General features: G+C 44.3%; 1 protein-coding gene across 2 annotated transcripts in view; it reads right to left on the bottom strand.

The window, feature by feature from the left end:
- The window catches only part of iqgap2 (IQ motif containing GTPase activating protein 2), an 86,253-nt gene that overhangs the window by 11,269 nt on the left and 55,303 nt on the right, over nucleotides 1–19,681 (bottom strand). Inside the window, exons 14-25 of one of the 2 annotated variants that reach the window (XM_041901239.2) lie at nucleotides 10,398–10,522; nucleotides 9,800–9,963; nucleotides 3,440–3,530; nucleotides 3,094–3,261; nucleotides 2,437–2,582; nucleotides 2,046–2,216; nucleotides 1,819–1,902; nucleotides 1,584–1,655; nucleotides 1,283–1,352; nucleotides 915–1,123; nucleotides 453–593; nucleotides 203–366 (exon numbers count right to left, since the gene is read on the bottom strand). In XM_041901239.2, the coding sequence (XP_041757173.2) occupies nucleotides 203–366; nucleotides 453–593; nucleotides 915–1,123; nucleotides 1,283–1,352; nucleotides 1,584–1,655; nucleotides 1,819–1,902; nucleotides 2,046–2,216; nucleotides 2,437–2,582; nucleotides 3,094–3,261; nucleotides 3,440–3,530; nucleotides 9,800–9,963; nucleotides 10,398–10,522 (1,605 nt within the window). The remainder of the gene's footprint in view (nucleotides 1–202; nucleotides 367–452; nucleotides 594–914; nucleotides 1,124–1,282; nucleotides 1,353–1,583; nucleotides 1,656–1,818; nucleotides 1,903–2,045; nucleotides 2,217–2,436; nucleotides 2,583–3,093; nucleotides 3,262–3,439; nucleotides 3,531–9,799; nucleotides 9,964–10,397; nucleotides 10,523–19,681) is intronic. The other variant, XM_041901240.2, reaches the window with a different exon arrangement.

Here is a 19,681-nt window from a genome sequence, read left to right as displayed (position 1 = left end):
GTTATGAACAAGGGGGACAGTGGATTCCCTAGTAGCCTGGTTGACTGTTGCATTAAACAGTGCTACTGTACATCGTTGCCTTATCTGACCAAATGAGCTAGCAAAAATTAGCATAGAGAAACAAAGGCACCCAGGCGAGACCATCTATAGTAACTGTATAAGGGATGTGTACGATTTGGGACAGGTGGAGAGTTCCACTCACTTGATCTCCTCCTCCAGAGCGGTCTTGAAGAGTTTGAGAAGCAGGTACTCCTCTCTCTGGTTGGAGGCATAGTTATACAGGGTGAAGATCACTGTGTCCATGAACTTAGTGGACTTGTTCTGTGGCATCTGGAAGATCAGCTTGGCCAAGTATGAAGGGTTGGTCTGTAGAGCAGGAGAGGACATAGGGGTAAAAGAGTTTGTGTGTATGTGTGTGTGCGCATGTCTAAGTGTGTGTGTTTAGAACTCACCTGCAGCAGGTAGAAGAGATGCTGGTAGGCCTCTAGTTTCTTCCTTTTGCCTTTGCTCAGGCCCTTGATGCCCTGACTGTTCCCTGCAGCCAGCTCCTCTTTACTCTTCTTCTTCAGCTTCTTACTGTGAGACACCACATCCTGGGAAGACGGACAGTACCCATGTTAAACAGAAGCAGCAGCATGGAAAAGGCCCTTCTCACCTATCCAGTTGTGTTTGATCAGTGATAGCTTTAAGGAAGACAGGAAGGGGGATGCATTATCAAAGTATCTGAGCAGCAGGCCTATGACTATTGTAGACAATAAAGTGCTGTCTCCAGAAGCAGTTGTTATCAGCAACATAAGGCAAATGGTTTGGGAAACTGTAGCAGGTCTGTTGTTTAAAAGCATCGTTTCTCAGTTGAGTTGAAAAGCACTGTTTGTCAGTTGTGTTCCCTCGGTGTGTAAAACTATAAATGTCACCTGTAGGGTGATCCTGTTCTTGACCAGTAAGCCGATCTTAATGTCCATCAGGTTGAGGTCTTTCTCCATCTGCTGATTGGAGCGGATCTTCGTGACCACTTCCTCCCTGAGCCGTGTCACTTCCTGTTCCTCCAGCAGGTCCAGGCTGCTCTGTTCCAGTAGGTGGACGAACTTACGCACCACCGAAAGAGGAGGGTCCTGGGCCCCGGCTACAGGGCAGAGAGAGACAGACAGACACAGGTAGACAGGTAGACAGACACACACACACATTGGTTTAGCATTGCATCAGAGAAGTTCAAGTAGTTCCATCTCTCTTTAAAATCGTAACTTTGAAACTGTGTGACGTATTAAATGTTGTCTAAACTCACTGAGTGTTCTGTAGTCGTCTCTGGCTTTGTTAGCCTTGAGGAAAGCCTGGATCTTCACTATTTCTTTTTCCTGAACATAATGAACAGTATGAAACAAAAATAAATAAAAATGTATGCACTCACTAACTGTAAGTCGCTCTGGATAAGAGCGTCTGCTAAATTACTAAAATGTAAAACATACAAAGAAGACAGAAAGGAATCAATCTTCAGTAAATATCACTGAGGAATAATAGGAGTCATTATATGACTACATCTCAATGACATAAACCCTCATTTTTAATGTAGGTGTTGTGTTACTCACATGGTCTTTGAAATACTGCAGTCTTTGAGAGTATTTACTTTTAGCTCTCCACATCTTAACAAATGACTGAAGCTGGACCGGGAGGAATAAAACAATGTTAGCAACTCGTAGCTGTGTGTTTCTGTTGAGGTGAAACTATGTGACTTCTCTCCTAATTATTGACATTATTTCTCACCGTTTCAAACTAATGTTCTCTTTTCAAATAAGGCTCACAGTTCCAAGTCTAACTTGTTACCTTGACGACAGTCCCCACGTTGCTTTGCAGCACGTTGAGTCTGTCTTTGTATACCTTCCTCTGTTTGTAGCCCTTCCAGGAGGCCTAGACACAAACATGAGGAAATTAAAATCATCCATGTGTGTGAGTAAACTACAAAAACAGTATGTGAATCTTAACTGTAGATATGAAATTCTTGTTTGACTTAATAAACCAGTTGGTGTAGAACATATGAGTAAGTATAGTACCTGTAGTCGGACCACGTGTGGTTCTTGTTGTAGTAAGTAGTCCAGTCTCTGGGCGTGAGCTCTCCTCACCAGGTAACCTCTGATCCTGGCCTGTAGCTGGGTTACCAGGGCCTCGTTGGCCAACCATAACTGTTCCCTGTTATACTCCGCTGTCACACCTCCAACCACACTCTGACCAGAAGACACATACACATTAAAACTAATCTATTGTTGTAATGCATTATACATTTATTTTAATGGTGAAGTGTTCTTTGTGCTATGGATGGAGAATGTTATTCTGCCAACTTCTGTCTTACATATTTTGTTGTCTGTGCCATGCACCAAGAATAATACATATATTTTTATATAGAAATAATAATATTAATGTATCCAACATATATATGATAGGAACCTGTATCTCCTCTCTGTTGAGCTGTGTGCTGTTGTGTTTGAAGTCCTCTGGCTCCTCCCAGGTCCCCTCTCTGCTCTCCAGGTTGTAGTAGTAGTCATAACTGTCCTTGATACGGTGTTTCACCCACACACTCTCACTGCTGCCTGCTAGAGGAAACAACACCTGAACATCACACTCTCACTGCTGCCTGCTAGAGGAAACAACACCTGAACATCACACTCTCACTGCTGCCTGCTAGAGGAAACAACACCTGAACATCACACTCTCACTGCTGCCTGCTAGAGGAAACAACACCTGAACATCACACTCTCACTGCTGCCTGCTAGAGGAAACAACACCTGAACATCACACTCTCACTGCTGCCTGCTAGAGGAAACACCTGAACATCATTCACTAACCGCCAAATGCATGATTTACACAAAAGTTGACTGTGATATATGACTGTGATAAGTTGACTGTAATACGTGGTTGTCCCACCTAGCTATCTTAAGATGAAAGCACTAACTGTAAGTCGCTCTGGATAAGAGCGTCTGCTAAATGACTAAAATGTAAGTTACACATTAGAAGTTGGGAGGGTAATGTATTGATTTGTGTGAGAGGGGGTGTGTTGACAAGAGAACAAATATCCATAAATAAACTGATTGTATGCCAGGTTACCAGTGGTAGTGTTGAGGTCCTGGCACTGGGCCAGCTGTGTTTGGTAGGTGTCTGCACACTCAGACAGAACCCCTCTCAGCCCTGCCAGGGGAGACTGGAGGGCCTGTAGGGTGGTCTGGGAGTCCCCCTCCGCCACCTCCCTGTTGATGTCCGCCACTGCTCCAGCCACTGCCACAGACGAAACACACACAGGAACAGTTATGACATTTTACATTTTGGTCATTTAGCAGTCGCGCTTATCCAGTGGTTGAAGTTATGACATTTGAATGGTGATGTGAAGAACTACTAATACATTATTTGTTCTTGGCTTTGAGTGAATGGTTGGGAGTGAGCATGGTGTGCCTACATGTGAGAGCCTCCTCTTCATCTTGGTTGGCTGTGTGTATCCCTTCTTGAATCTGGTCGAGCCACAGCACAGCAGACTCATCCCCCGAGCTCTGGAGTCACAGACAAACACAAACACAGACAGACACACAGAGTCAACCTCTACTTTTCAGAGTGGTAGACCACAGAGACAAATACATTGGCAGCTTGAGATGTACACACAGAATTTGAACTTTCTGGTAAATCAAGCATTTGAGCTACGACCACAGATCTCAAGTCAGGATTGAGCCCTAACTGAATGCTCTTCTTCCAAGCACTAACCAAGACAGCACATTTAAAAACAAAAACAACAAAAAATGCCTGGGTTCAAATACTTCGCATTTTGGGATATTTTCTATTGATTTATTAAGACAGGCAAGCTCAAACAGGCACAGATAATGTTTTTGTAAAGATTGTAAGTTTTTGAAACCCAGGTATGAAGCACTTAAACAGCTACAAAGACAGCGCCAGCATGAACAAGAAGCTCTACCATTTCATCTGTGTCCAGAGGTAAGACCTGAGGGAAAATGTAAAAACACTGATTGTTAGTTAATGGCCAAAACATCCTCAGCTCAGTCCACACCATTGGTCATGGGTCCATGGCTCAAACACAAATACCACCAAAAACAGGAGAGAAACCACACTGAACATGTATTCAGCCTGCCTGACCAACTCTTTCCTTCACAGACTAATTATGGAGACCTTTGGGAGCAGAGAGGTTGTCTCCCAAATGACACAAAAGGCAGGAAGGAAGTCAAGAGAAAACAGGCCCCCTTGGTTTCTGTCAGGAAGTGGATCTGCTTTTGACCAGTGAATTCCCCACTGACCATACAGTATTTAAATACTTTTAAGACATGCATAAGACAAGCAAGAACTTGTACAAGCACAAACATAACATACAGACCAACGCTAAATAGGAACTTCTGTTACCATACTTTTAACTTGAAAATTGTAAACTCAGCAAAAAAAGAAACATCCCTTTTTCTTTCAAAGGTAATTCGTAAAAATCCAAATAACTTCACAGATCTTCATTGTAAAGGGTTTAAACACTGTTTCCCATGCTTGTTCAATGAACCATAAACAATTCATGAACATGCACCTGTGGAACGGTCGTTAAAGACACTAACAGCTTACAGGCGGTAGGCAATTAAGGTCACAGTTATGAAAACTTAGGACACTAAAAGAGGCCTTTCTACTGACTCTGAAAAACACCAAAAGAAAGATGCCCAGGGTCCCTGCTCATCTGCATGAACGTGCCTTAGGCATGCTGCAAGGAGGCATAAGGACTGCTGATGTGGAAGGGCAATAAATTGCAATGTCCGTACTGTGAGACGCCTAAGACAGCGCTACAGGGAGACAGGATGGACAGCTGATCGTCCTCGCAGTGGCAGACCACGTGTAACAACACCTGCACAGGATCGGTACATCCGAACATCACACCTGCGGGACAGGTACAGGATGGCGGGACAGGTACAGGATGGCAACAACAACTGCCCGAGTTACACCAGGAATGCACAATCCCTCCATCAGTGCTCAGACTGTCCGCAATAGGCTGAGAGAGGCTGGACTGAGGGCTTGTAGGCCTGTTATAAGGCAGGTCCTCACCAGACACAACCGGCAACAACGTCGCCTATGGGCACAAACCCACCGTCGCTGGACCAGACAGGACTGGCAAAAAGTGCTCTTCACTGACGAGTTGCGGTTTTGTCTCTCCAGGGATGATGGTCGGATTCGCGTTTATCGTCAAAGGAATGAGCGTTACACGGAGACCTGTACTCTGGAGTGGGATCGATTTGGAGGTGGAGGGTCCGTCATGGTCTGGGGCGGTGTGTCACAGCATCATCAGACTGAGCTTGTTGTCATTGCAGGCAATCTCAACGCTGTGCGTTACAGGGAAGACATCCTCCTCCCTCATGTGGTCCCTTCCTGCAGGCTCATCCTGACATGACAAAGCCACCAGCCATACTGCTCGTTCTGTGCGTGATTTCCTGCAAGACAGGAATGTCAGTGTTCTGCCATGGCCAGCGAAGAGCCCGGATCTCAATCCCATTGAGCACGTCTGGGACCTGTTGGATCGGAGGGTGAGGGCTAGGGCCATTCCCCCTAGAAATGTCTGGGAACTTGTAGGTGCCTTGGTGGAAGAGTGGGGTAACATCTCACAGCAAGAACTGGCAAATCTGGTGCAGTCCATGAGGAGGAGATGCACTGTAGTACTTAATGCAGCTGGTGGCCACACCAGATACTGACTGTTACTTTTGATTTTGACCCCCCCCCCTTTGTTCAGGGACACATTATTCAATTTCTGTTAGTCACATGTCTGTGGAACTTGTTCAGTTTATGTCTCAGTTGTTAAATCTTGTTATGTTCATACAAATATTTACACATGTTAAATTTGCTGAAAATAAACGCAGTTGACAGTGAGAGTACGTTTATTTTTTTGCTGAGTTTAGTTCTGATTATGTGTAATCAAAATGTGTGTGACTCAAGTGGAATACTGAAGGTCAAAGTAGGTTAATGGAAACTGTTCCAGGAAGCTTGGGTTTTGAAATCATCATACTGCTACAACTGTATGTTTGATGTTACTCAAGCTGACAATCTTTTTACTCTAACATTAGTAATTTTGCATTAGACAAGCCACATTTTCAGTCACAGAAAACTGAAAGACTTCAGAAACCTGCACAAAAAAAAACATTTGAGGAATGACAACAAACTGTAAAAAGTAAACTATTAGGACCATCTCCTCCCACTCGGCTGAATCAGTAGATAGCGTCAGACGTAGAGAGTAGGAATTCAGTTTCAAGCCTGGACAGGAAACACATTTACATTACATTTACATTTTAGTCATTTAGCAGACGCTCTTATCCAGAGCGACTTACAGTTAGTGAATACATATTTTTTTTTATACTTGCCCCCCGTGGGAATCGAACCCGCAACCCTGGCGTTGCAAACGCCATGCTCTATCAACTGAGCTACATCCCTGCCGGCCATTCCCTCCCCTACCCTGGACGACGCTGGGCCAATTGTGCGCCGCCCATGAGTCTCCCGGTCGCGGCCGGCTGCGACAGAGCCTGGATTCGAACCAGGATCTCTAGTGGCACAGTTAGCACTGCGATGCAGTGCCTTAGACCACTGCGCCACTCAGTATACACACACAGCATACACACACACTATGCACACAGCCTCACGGTCCAGCGCCAACACCAGTGCAGCAAGGACTTCCAGTACAGTAGCCTGCCTGACCATGTGAACCAGCGGTCTGGATGGCTAGTTTCGGCTAGTTGATCCTGATATTGGACAACTAGCCTATAGCAAGTCTATAGAAACACTAGAGGACTTTGAGTTGGAATAATACAGGGATAATAATAACAACAATGTGGAGGAGACAGGAGAGAGACATGACCAATATACTGTCTGGGATTCTCTTCTGTCTGATGGTAGGACTGTCTCTCCAGGACAATGGTAAGTCACTTTCTTTTTACATTTCTCCATAGGATTTTAGAGAGTACAAAATTCTTAAGCCTTGGGATTTCATATTACAATTGGGACTTTGTATCCACTTTGCCTATTGGTAGGGCTTCACCAGTTCTGTTTCCCCTCCATCAACAACATGCTTGTTATGCCTAAATGTTTGCCAGTAAATCAGCTACACAATAGCTAGTATAAGGTTGTCACACATCTTGTATAAGTTGTGTAAAACATCATGCATGTTTTAAACAGCATTTCATGCCAACTAACTTTAAAAATATCTATATATATATATATTATTATAATGACATTTATATTCAATACTGTGTGTCAAAGGTGAATAGCTGCATTCAAAGTAGAAAACCTCACATCGGAATTAAAATCTATGTTCTTCCCCCCATTTCACCACAGAGGAGAAAGTCAACAAGACAAAAACAACCGTCTTAGCTGTGTTGGACCCAAGGACGTTCAACGGCAGGAGAGTCCAGACCAACTGTACGGCTGAGGCTGGGCCCCCCAGCTTGGTCCACCTGTCCCCTGGGGCCCCTGGGCTGGACGTGAGGCTGGAGGACCCTGCAGTAGCCTACACCACAGGGCTCCTCAGCACCCGGCTCATCCCCTCAGCCTACCTCCTGGCCACGGCAGTGGGCGTCCCTTCCAACGCTTATATCCTGGCCTTCCTGAGGCTCCGGGCCAGGTCCTTCTCCACGGCTGTCCTCTACCTGAGCCTGGCCCTCTCTGACCTGCTCCTCCTGCTCTCCCTGGTCCTCCGCGTCCACTACCACCTCAACGGAAACAACTGGGTGTTTGGCGAAGCTGCCTGCCGTGTCGTCACCGCCTGTTTCTAAAGCAACATCTACTGCTCTGCCCACACCATCGTGTGTGTCAGCCTCAAGCTCTACCTGGCCGTGGTGAGGCCCTTCCTGTACAGGTGGCTGCCCAAGACAGCCTGGGCGGTAGAGGCAAGCCTGGGGGTGTGGGGCCTGTTTGGGGTGGCTGTGGTGCCAGAGCTCCTTGTGAGAGAGAGCTTCCTGCTGCCTAGTCTGGGCTTCACCACTTGCCACGACATACTGCCCCTGGAGGAGGACTCCCACGCCCTGCTGGTGCCCTAAAGGCTGGCCTGTTTAGGGTTCTGCGTGCCCTTTGTGGTCTGTGCCTGGACCCATGTGGCGGTGGTGCTGCATCTGGGTCGCTCGGGCCTTGACTGGACTCCCTTCATCAGGGTCAGTACACTGGTCTTCCTCATCTTCACTGTGTATTTCGCTCCCAGCGGCGTCCTCCATATTGCCCATTACGTGAGGCTGTCAACCAGTGGAGAGGACAGCTGTATGTGTACTCCAGCACTACAGTGTGTCTGTGCTGCTTCCACAGCTGTCTGGACCCCTTCCTGTGTATTCTCATGTCCATGACAACCGCCTCCAAACTACGCTTCGCCTCGCTCAGGAGGAGGCAGCAGATATCTGCTGTTCTGGTGTAGAGACTGTGTGTGTGTGTGCGCCCACCGTACCTTCCCGTAGATCTCCCACTGTCAGAGCGCAGTGGGGGAACCCAGAGAGTGAACAAGCAAACTACTATATGCTGTAAACAAGTGAACAGGGTACAGTTCTGCTTGTAATCTGAACAAAATGTTATGTTATGCGTTCTCCCCCGTGGGACACTGTCAGAGCTACTAAGTTGCCAGTTTCTCAAATGGTTTAATTTGTGTACAGTATCAGCAAGGATGTCCTGAAAAACCAGCCGACGACAAAAACAATTCTCCCAGAGAGGATGTTGAGAAACCAGACTGTGTTGGAAGTGCCAAGGAAGGACATGCTTACTTCAAAGTTATCATTATGTACTGTTTTGACTTGTTCACAAGGACAGTTTGTAAATATAAAACCCTTGCAATACAAATGACGTATATTCATGTATTACCATACATTCATTTATAATGTTCATTCCCATTTTACTAAGTATTTTCTATTTTCCACATCGATCGGTGTAGACCGCACACGTCTTTCATTTTAGTCATTTAGCAGACGCTCTTATCCAGAGTGACTTACAGTTAAGCGCATTCATCTTACAATAGCTAGGTGGGAAACCACATATCTTAGTCATAGTAAGTACACTTTCCTCAATTTTAGTAGCAGCAAAGTCAGTGCTAGTAAGCGGGAAAAAAAAGTCAAGTGCGAGTGTTAGTTCACGAAAGGCATTTTTTTAAAATATCAAATCAAATGTTATTTGCCACATGCGCCGAATACAACAGGTGCTGTGGGATTACAGTATATATATATATATATTTTTTTTTTATTTATTACGGGGGGGTGCTGTGGGATTATTTAAGATATTCTTTGAAGAGGTAGGGTTTCAGATGTTTTGGGAAGATGGGCAGGGACTGCTGTCCTAGCTTCAGGGAGAAGCTGATTCCACCATTGTGGTGGATACAATACATGTCATAGAAGGAGCAGAGGTATAAATAAATGTGAGGGCAGGTTCATACCGATGATGTTCTTGGCTCCAGACAGACCTGTTTTAACATGCTCCCATTAATCACGGAACATCTCATTCATCTTTCAGTCACTGTCCCTATCCTTCTCAACTAAATGCCTTATTAGGTCTAGGTTACAGATCTAGAGTCTTTCCAAATGGCACCCTATTCCCTATATAGTGCACTACTTTTGACCAGAGCACTGGGCGCTAGTCAAAAGTAATGCACTATATAGGACATATGGCAACCTAGATCTGTAGCCTGGATCTGTAACCTAGATCTGATCAACAGCTGTGATCCCCAGCCTCTGGGTACTAATGCCTTTTCTGTACATGAGATTTATAAAGATGGAGGCTTCTCTGCTCTTGAGGGAAGACATATAGGATCTCATAATAGCTGACAGTCCAGTACCTTACAGAGGAGTAGCTTGGTGTTCTGCAGGACGTCATGGTAGTGTTTGGCTGTGGCTGGGTTGACCCCCTGCAGTTTGGCCGTGGGCAGGAGCAGAGCAGAGAGGGTCTGTTCAGGCTCACCAGAGCTCAGCGCCTCATTGATCTCAGCTATAGCGATAATACCTGGAGGGGAGTTGAGACAGACAGCATGTGTAATGACACTGACAGTCAGGGGGAGTTGAACTGCACCAAGCAGCAGGGAAACAGCCCTAATGACACTGACCTCAGGGCTACTTTATCATCGATGTGCCCTTGAGCAAGGCACTTAATCCTAATTGGCTCCAGGGGTGCCGTACTACTACTGTATGGCTAACCCTGTAAAACAACATCCTCTGCACCTATCCGGTGTATGTGACAATAAAACATTGTATTATTATTAATAATGTGTGTATTTATTTTGTCAAGACACTGCTGATTATTCAAGACACTGCTGACTATATAGTGCACTACTTTGACCAGAGCCCTATGGGCCCTGATCAAAAGTAGTGCATTAAATAGGGAATAGGGTGGCATTTGGGATGTAGTCAGTGTTGAGACCGTTAGAGGACTTGACTTACGCTCGTGTTCTTCATGGACCTGCAGGTTGACAGCGTCGATGGTCTTCTGAACATCATTCCAGGTGAGGAACTCCAGGCCTTGGGACAGGCTCTCGGCTCGGAGACTGATTAGAGTGTCTGCATACCTGAGAGACAGAGGGAGAGAGGGACAGAGAGTTTTTTTATTTTTATTTATTTCACCTTTATTTAACCAGGTAAACCAGTTGAGAACAAGTTCTCATTTACAACTGCGACCTGGCCAAGATAAAGCAAAGCAGTGCGATAAAAACAACACAGAGTTACATATGGGGTAAAACAAAACAAAGTCAAAAATACAACAGAAATACATATATATATACAGTGTGTGCAAATGTAGCAAGTTATGGAGGTAAGGCAATAAATAGGCTATAGTGCAAAATAATTACAATTAGTATTAACACTGGAATGATAGATGTGCAAGAGATGATGTGCAAATAGAGATACTGGGGTACAAATGAGCAAAATAAATAACAATATAGGGATGAGGTAGTTGGGCGGGCTAATTTCAGATGGGCTGTGTACAGGTGCAGTGATCGGTAAGGTGCTCTGACAACTGATGCTTAAAGTTAGTGAGGGAGATAAGTGTCTCCAGCTTCAGAGATTTTTGCAATTTGTTCCAGTCATTGGCAGCAGAGAACTGGAAGGAATTGCGGCCAAAGGAGGTGTTGGCTTTGGGGATGACCAGTGAGATATACCTGCTGGAGCGCAGACTACGGGTGGGTGTTGCTATGGTGACCAATGAGCTAAGATAAGGCGGGGATTTGCCTAGCAGTGATTTATAGATGGCCTGGAGCCAGTGGGTTTGGCGACGAATATGTAGTGAGGACCAGCCAACAAGAGCGTACAGGTCACAGTGGTGGGTATTATATGGGGCTTTGGAGACAAAACGGATGGCACTGTGATAGACTACATCCAATTTGCTGAGTAGAGTGTTGGAGGCTATTTTGTAAATGACATCGCCGAAGTCAAGGATCGGTAGGATAGTCAGTTTTACGAGGGCATGTTTGGCAGCATGAGTGAAGGAGGCTTTGTTGCGAAATAGGAAACCGATTCTAGATTTAACTTTGGATTGGAGATTCTTAATGTGAGTCTGGAAGGAGAGTTTACAGTCTAACCAGACACCTAGATATTTGTAGTTGTCCACATACTCTAGGTCAGACCCGTCGAGAGTAGTGATTCTAGTCGGGTGGGCGGGTGCAAGCAGCGTTCGGTTGAAGAGCATGCATTTAGTTTTACTAGTGTTTAAGAGCAGTTGGAGGCTACTGAAGGAGTGTTTTATGGCATTGAAGCTCGTTTGGAGGTTTGTTAACACAGTGTCCAATGAAGGGCCAGATGTATACAAAATGGTGTCGTCTGCGTAGAGGTGGATCTGAGAGTCACCAGCAGCAAGAGCGACGTCATTGATATACACAGAGAAAAGAGTCGGCCCAAGAATTGAACCCTGTGGCACCCCCATAGAGACTGCCATAGGTCCAGACAACAGGCCCTCCGATTTGACACATTGAACTCTATCTGAGAAGTAGTTGGTGAACCAGGCGAGGCAGTCATTTGAGAAACCAAGGCTATTTAGTCTGCCAATAAGAATGCGGTGGTTGACAGAGTCGAAAGCCTTGGCCAGGTCAATGAAAACGGCTGCACAGTACTGTCTATTATCGATCGCGGTTATAATATCGTTTAGGACCTTGAGCGTGGCTGAAGTGCACCCATGACCAGCTCGGAAACCGGATTGCATAGCGGAGAAGGTACGGTGGGATTCGAAATGGTCGGTGATCTGTTTGTTGACTTGGCTTTCAAAAACTTTTGAAAGGCAGGGCAGGATGGATATGGGTCTGTAACCGTTTGGATCTAGAGTGTCACCCCCTTTGAAGAGGGGGATGACCGCGGCAGCTTTCCAATCTCTGGGGATCTCAGACGTTACGAAAGAGAGGTTGAACAGGCTAGTAATAGGGGTTGCGACAATTTCGGCGGCTAGTTTTAGAAAGAAAGGGTCCAGATTGTCTAGCCCAGATGATTTGTAGGGGTCCAGATTTTGCAGCTCTTTCAGAACATCAGCTGTCTGGATTTGTGTGAAGGAGAAGCGGGGGGGGCATGGGCAAGTTGCAGCGGAGGGTGCAGAGCTGGTGGCCAGGGTAGTGGTAGCCAGGTGGAAAGCATGGCCAGCCGTAGCAAAATGCTTGTTGAAATTCTCGATTATTGTAGATTTATCGGTGGTGATAGTGTTTCCTAGCCTCAGTGCAGTGGGCAGCTGGGAGGAAGTGCTCTTATTTTCCATGGACTTTACAGTGTCCCAAAACTTTTTGGAGTTAGTGCTACAGGATGCAAATTTCTGTTTGAAAAAGTTAGCCTTTGCTTTCCTAACTGCTTGTGTATATTGGTTCCTAACTTCCCTGAAAAGTTGCATATCGCGGGGGCTATTTGATGCTAATGCAGTACGCCACAGGATGTTTTTGTGCTGGTCAAGGGCAGTCAAGTCTGAGGAGAACCAGGGGCTATATCTGTTCTTAGTTCTGTATTTTTTGAATGGGGCATGTTTATTTAAGATTGAGAGGAAATTACTTTTAAAGAACAACCAGGCATCCTCTACTGACGGAATGAGATCTATATCCATCCAGGATACCTGGGCCAGGTCAATTAGGGAAAGGCCTGCTCGCTGAAGTGTTTTTGGGAGCGTTTGACAGTGATGAGGGGTGGTCGTTGACCGCGGACCCGTTACGGACGCAGGCAATAAGGCAGTGATCGCTGAGATCCTGGTTGAAGACAGCGGAGGTGTATTTAGAGGGTAAGTTAGTCAGGATGATATCTATGAGGGTACCCATGTTTACGGATTTAGGGTTGTACCTGGTAGGTTCGTTGATCATTTGTGTGAGATTGAGGGCATCTAGTTTAGATTGTAGGATGGCCGGGGTGTTAAGCATATCCCAATTTAGGTCACCAAGCAGTATGAACTCTGAGGATAGATGGGGGGCAATCAATTCACATATGGTGTCCAGGGCACAGCTGGGGGCTGAGGGGGGTCTGTAGCAAGCGGCAACAGTGAGAGACTTATTTCTGGAAAGGTGGATTTTTAGAAGTAGAAGCTCAAACTGTTTGGGCACAGACCTGGATAGTATGATAGAGCTCTGCAGGCTATCTCTACAGTAGATTGCAACTCCACCCCCTTTGGCAGTTCTATCTAGACGGAAAATGTTATAGTTGGGGATGGACATTTCAGAATTTTTGGTGGCCTTCCTAAGCCAGGATTCAGACACTGCTAGAACATCAGGGTTGGCGGAGTGTGCTAACGCAGTGAATAACTCAAACTTAGGAAGGAGGCTTCTGATATTTACGTGCAGAAAACCAAGACTTTTACGGTTACAGAAGTCAACAAATGATAGCTCCTGGGGAGTAGGAGTGATACTGGGGGCTGCAGGGCCTGGGTTAGCCTCTACATCACCAGAGGAACAGAGGAGGACTAGAATAAGGATACGACTAAAGGCTTTAAGAACTGGTCTTCTAGTGCGTTGGGTACATAGAATAAAGGGGGCAGTTCTCCGGGCGTTGTAGAAAAGATTCAGGGCATTATGTACAGAAAAGGATATGGAAGGATATGAGTACAGTTCAGGTAACCCTAAGCGTTGGGTAACAATGAAAGAGATAGCGTCACTGGAGCCACCGATTGAGCCGGTCTCGGCGTGTATGGGAGGTGGAACAAAGGAACTATTTGAGGCAGTTTGAGAGGGACTAGTGGTTCTACAGTGAAATTGTATAATAAGAACTAACCCAAACAGCAATAGGCAAGGCATAATTGACATGGGAGAGAGGCATAAAGCAGTCACAGGTGTTATTAGAGAGAGCTAAAACAACAACTGGAAATAGCGATAACGTTTGGGCTAAGGCTAAACAGAATAAACAGGACAGGGTACCGTGTAAAGGAACAGTCCAGCAGGCATCAGCTGTGCAGCTGAGTGATCATAAGGTCCAGTGAACAGCAATATGTGAGTCCGAGAGCAGTTCAAATTGGTGCTTCAGCACAGCTAGCAGGGAGCACAGTTGTAGTTTGCGTGTGCTAGCGGGCCGGGGCTGGCAGATGGATCTTCGTGGTCGTCGCAACGGGAAGCCTGTTGAAACCACATCAGACTATTTAGTCGGCAGACCAGTCGTGTTGGATCGGCGGGGCTCAGTGTCAACACTAGGAGGTCCCGTCCGGTTGACAGAGAGGTAGATAGCCGGGAGATGGGCCTGAGGCTAGCTCAAGGCTAACTGGTGCTTGCTATTGGGCAATGGTAATCAGCCAACAACAGGTTGCAGCTAGCTAGCTGGTTGCGATGATCCGGCGCTAGGGTCCAGTGATTCCGGCAGAAAGTCCAATAAGCTCTGGGTCGATAGCACGCTGGGTCGATAGCACGCTGTGCAGACTGGCCGACGAATTGTCCAGGCTAGAGCTAGAGCTGGCTGGTGGATAGTGTAGGCCACGGACAGTGGTGAAGACGCTAACGGTGACTAATAACAAGTAGCCATTCAGTTGGAGCTAGACTATTTTCAGCTTACGGTTCTTGATGAAAGTTATAAAGAAATAATAGAATCCTTTCCACGTTGGGTGAGGCGGGTTGCAGGAAAGTATATTTAGTTAAAGAATGAAAAGTAAAAATTGAGAAATATATACAAAATAGACAAAAAAACAAGAAACGGGATATTTACACAGGGACAATGAATAAAAGCGACCGCACTGCTACGCCATCTTAGAGTGGGGAGAGGGGCAGGGCCAGGAAGGTTAGAAATCAGGCAGACAGACGGTTCTTCTTCTAGGTGTTACCTGTGTGTATGAGTAACTGGTGAGCTGTGGAGAGAGTTTTCTCTGGAGCAGGGGTCTCCAACAGGACGATCGCGAGCTACCAGTAGTTCGCCAAACATTTCTGAAAGTACATGCTTTTTTCATGTGTTCCGCCGCAAACTTTCATAAACAAATCTCACAAGTATCAGACACCGCATGTCTGCTCTACCCAAAATTACAACCAAATAATTGCAGCATTACCGCAAAAATGGAAGAGGAAAGTGGAAGGGGGAAAAAGTAAGGAACTTGTCTGTCGGCCCTGCATTAAAGAACATAATTGGTCAAAGGAAATAGTGATAAATATAAAAAAAGTATACCAGTTTCATTTAAGGACCAAAGGATTGACAGCCGTCCCATATAGATTGCAAAATAGTTGGGAAGAGATTTTAGACGTACCGATTCCATGGCATAGTGTTTATGAACTGACACGCAAAATGACACCGGATTCAAAACTTTTCAATTTAAATTATTATACAAAATTCTTGCTACCAATATAATGTTATTAATATGGGGGATACAATCTTCCCAGCTCTGCAGATTTTGCTGTGAAGAGACAGAATCATTAGATCATTTGTTTTGGTACTGTCCATTTGTAGCTTGTTTTTGGTCACAGGTCCAGGAATGGCTGAAGGATTGCAATATTTACCTGGAGCTAACCCTGCAGATAGCACTACTGGGTGATCTGAAAAGTCATAGTCAATCGATCAATAATATAATAATACTTTTAGCAAAAACGTTTATTTTCAATTTACAATCTGAAGAAACAATGAGAATAGAAGGGTTCAGAACTTTTGTGAAACATCACAGTACAGTCGAAAAATATATGGCAAATAGAAATCCAATATGGATGGTGTTAAGAGATAGATGGGAGGTGTTGAATGGAGCTGAAGGATGGGACTAATAACAACTAACAACAACAAGATAACTAATGTAAAGCATACTGTGTCCATAATAAGTATATAGGTTATAGGTTGAGAGCTTTTGTGAAAGAGCACAGTTAGAAAGATAAGGCATATAGAAGCAAACCGGATGGACATCATGAAAATGATCGGAGAGGTTGAGGGTAGAGGACGTTCAGGAGTAAAAACAATAAAAATAGAATTATTGTAAAATTGACTGTGTCCATAAAATGTATATAGTATGTATAAGCTGGAAGTAGAGGCCTAAGCATTGTTGTTGACTAGTTTACTCCAATTAGGGAAGGGGTGGTGGGGTTGGAAAGTAATAAATATATTTATAATATATTTAAAGTAAAAAATATATATTTTTAAAGGATATGTATATGTATATATATTTATGTATATATTTATGTATTTATTTATTTATATTTATCTATATGTATTTATATGTGTGTATATATATATATATACACAGTTGAAGTCGGAAGTTTACATACACTTAGGTTGGAGTCATTAAAACTCGTTTTTCAACCACTCCACAAATTTCTTGTTAACAAACTATAGTTTTGGCAAGTCGGTTAGGAGATCTACTTTGTGCATGACACAAGTAATTTTTCAAAAAATTGTTTACAGACAGATTATTTCACTGTATCACAGTTCCAGTGGGTCAGAAGTTTACATACACTAAGTTGACTGTGCCTTTAAACAGCTTGGAAAATTCCAGAAAATGATATCATGGCTTTAGAATCTTCTGATAGGCTAATTGACATAATTTGAGTCAATTGGAGGTGTACCTGTGGATGTATGTCAAGGCCTACCTTCAAACTCAGTGCCTCTTTGATTGACATCATGGGAAAATGAAAAGAAATAAGCCAAGACCTCAGAAAAAAGATTGTAGACCTCCACAAGTCTGGTTCATCCTTGGAGAAATTTCCAAATGCCTGAAGGTACCACGTTCATCTGTACAAAAAAAACAATAGTATGCAAGTATAAACACCATGGGACCACGCAGCCGTCATACTGCTCAGGAAGGAGACGCGTTCTGTCTCCTAGAGATGAACGTACTTTTGTGCGAAAAGTTCAAATCAATCCCAGAACAGCAGCAAAGGACCTTGTGAATCCAGGCACTTGTCATCTCCCGTCTGGACTACTGCAACTCGCAGTTGGCTGGGCTCCCTGCCTGTGCCATTAAACCCCTACAACTTATCCAGAATGCTGCAGCCCGTCTGGTGTTCAACCTTCCCAAGTTCTCTCATGTCACCCCGCTCCTCCGCACACTCCACTGGCTTCCAGTTGAAGCTCGCATCTACTACAAAACCATGGTGCTTGCCTACAGAGCTATGAGGGGAACGGCACCTCCTTACCTTCAGGCTCTGATCTGACCCTACACCCAAACAAGGGCACTACGTTCATCCACCTCTGGCCTGCTAGCCCCCCTACCTCTACGGAAGCACAGTTCCCGCTCAGCCCAGTCAAAGCTATTCGCTGCTATGGCACCCCAATGGTGGAACAAGCTCCCCCACGACGCCAGGACAGCGGAGTCACTGACCACCTTCCGGAGACACTTGAAACCCTACCTCTTTAAGGAATACCTGGAATAGTATAACAGTAATCCTTCTAACCCCCCTAAAAAATAAAAAAATGACAAAGTGGTTGTCCTACTTGCTATCATAAGTTGAATGCACCAATTTGTAAGTCGCTCTGGATAAGAGCGTCTGCTAAATGCTGTAAATGTAAATGTTTTACTGTGGATATACAGTGGGGAGAACAAGTATTTGATACACTGCCGATTTTGCAGGTTTTCCTACTTACAAAGCATGTAGAGGTCTGTAATTTTTTATCATAGGTACACCAACTGTGAGAGACGTAATCTAAAACAAAAATCCAGAAAATCACATTGTATGATTTTTAAGTAATTAATTTGCATTTTACTGCATGACATAAGTATTTGATACATCAGAAAAGCAGAACTTAATATTTGGTACAGAAACCTTTGTTTGCAATTACAGAGATCATACGTTTCCTTGTCCCACTGGCTATCCTAAGTTGAATGCACCAATTTGTAAGTCGCTCTGGATAAGAGCATCTGCTAAATCACTTAAATGTAAATGTAAATGTGAAGATGCTGGAGGAAACGGGTACAAAAGTATCTATATCCCACAGTAAAACGAGTCCTATATCGACATAACCTGAAAGGCCACTCAGCAAGGAAGAAGCCACTGCTCCAAAACCGCCAATAAAAGGCCAGACTATGGTTTGCAACTGCACAAGGGGACAAAGATCCTACTTTTTAGAGAAATGTCCTCTGGTCTGATGAAACAAAAATAGAACTGTTTGGCCATAATGACCATTGTTATGTTTGGAGGAAAAGGGGGCTGGCTTGCAAGCTGAAGAACACCATCCCAACCGTGAAGCACGGGGGTGGCAGCATCATGCTGTGGGGGTGCTTTGCTGCAGGAGGGCCTGGTGCACTTAACAAAATAGATGGCATCATGAGGAAGGAAATGTATGTGGATATATTGAAGCAACATCTCAAGACATCAGTCAGGAAGTTAAAGCTTGGTCACAAATGGGTCTTCCAAATGGACAATGACCCCAAGCATACTTCCAAAGTTGTGGCAAAATGGCTTAAGGACAACAAAGTCAAGGTATTGGAGTGGCTTTCACAAAGCCCTGACCTCAATCCTATAGAAAATGTGTGGGCAGAACTGAAAAATCGTGTGCGAGCAAGGAGGCCTACAAACCTGACTCAGTTACACCAGCTCTGTCAGGAGGAATGGGCCAAAATTCATCCAACTTCTTGTGGGAAGTTTGTGGAAGGCTACCCGAAACGTTTGACCCAAGTTAAACAATTTAAAGGCAATGCTACCAAATACTAATTGAGTGTATGTAAACTTCTGACCCACTGGGAATGTGATGAAAGAAATAAAAGCTGAAATAAATCTCTACTATTATTCTGACATTTCACATTCTTAAAATAAAGTGGTGATCCTAACTGACCTAAGACAATGAATTTTTACTAGGATTAAATGTCAGGAATTGTGAAAAAGTGAGTTTAAATGTATTTGGCTAAGGTCTATGTCAGGGGTGTCAAACTCATTTTAGCTCAGAGGCCACATGGAGGAAAATCTATTCCCAAGTGGGCCGGACCGGAAAAATCATGGTATATATATATAACTTAAAAACAACAACTTCAGATTGTTTTCTTTGTTTTAATACGATCAACATACAACATAAAGCTGGAGCCTGAGGACAGCGTGTCCAAAATAGTACAAGCACAACATCACTATTAATCATAAAACACGTCAAGTTTATTTGAAAATTCTAAAGAAAAAGAACACACAAACACACAATGCCTCAGTGATTAACAGAACTGTTTCACAGATCACAGAACTATATCAGTGTGTCATTTCTCAGGCAGAAATGTAGATAAAAATAATGAAATCCTGTTCCCCAAACAAGTGCAAGAACCACAGAGTCAAGAATAGGTTAAATATACAAATAAAATAAAATCAATTAAAAACAATAGCACATCAACATAAAAACATAAATCTGAA

The sequence above is a fragment of the Coregonus clupeaformis genome, chromosome 16, assembly GCF_020615455.1.
Source record: "Coregonus clupeaformis isolate EN_2021a chromosome 16, ASM2061545v1, whole genome shotgun sequence".
In the NCBI taxonomy this organism is placed as follows: domain Eukaryota; kingdom Metazoa; phylum Chordata; class Actinopteri; order Salmoniformes; family Salmonidae; genus Coregonus; species Coregonus clupeaformis.
Note: the sequence above shows the minus strand (reverse complement) of the source record. Positions and strands in the feature narration are given on the sequence as shown.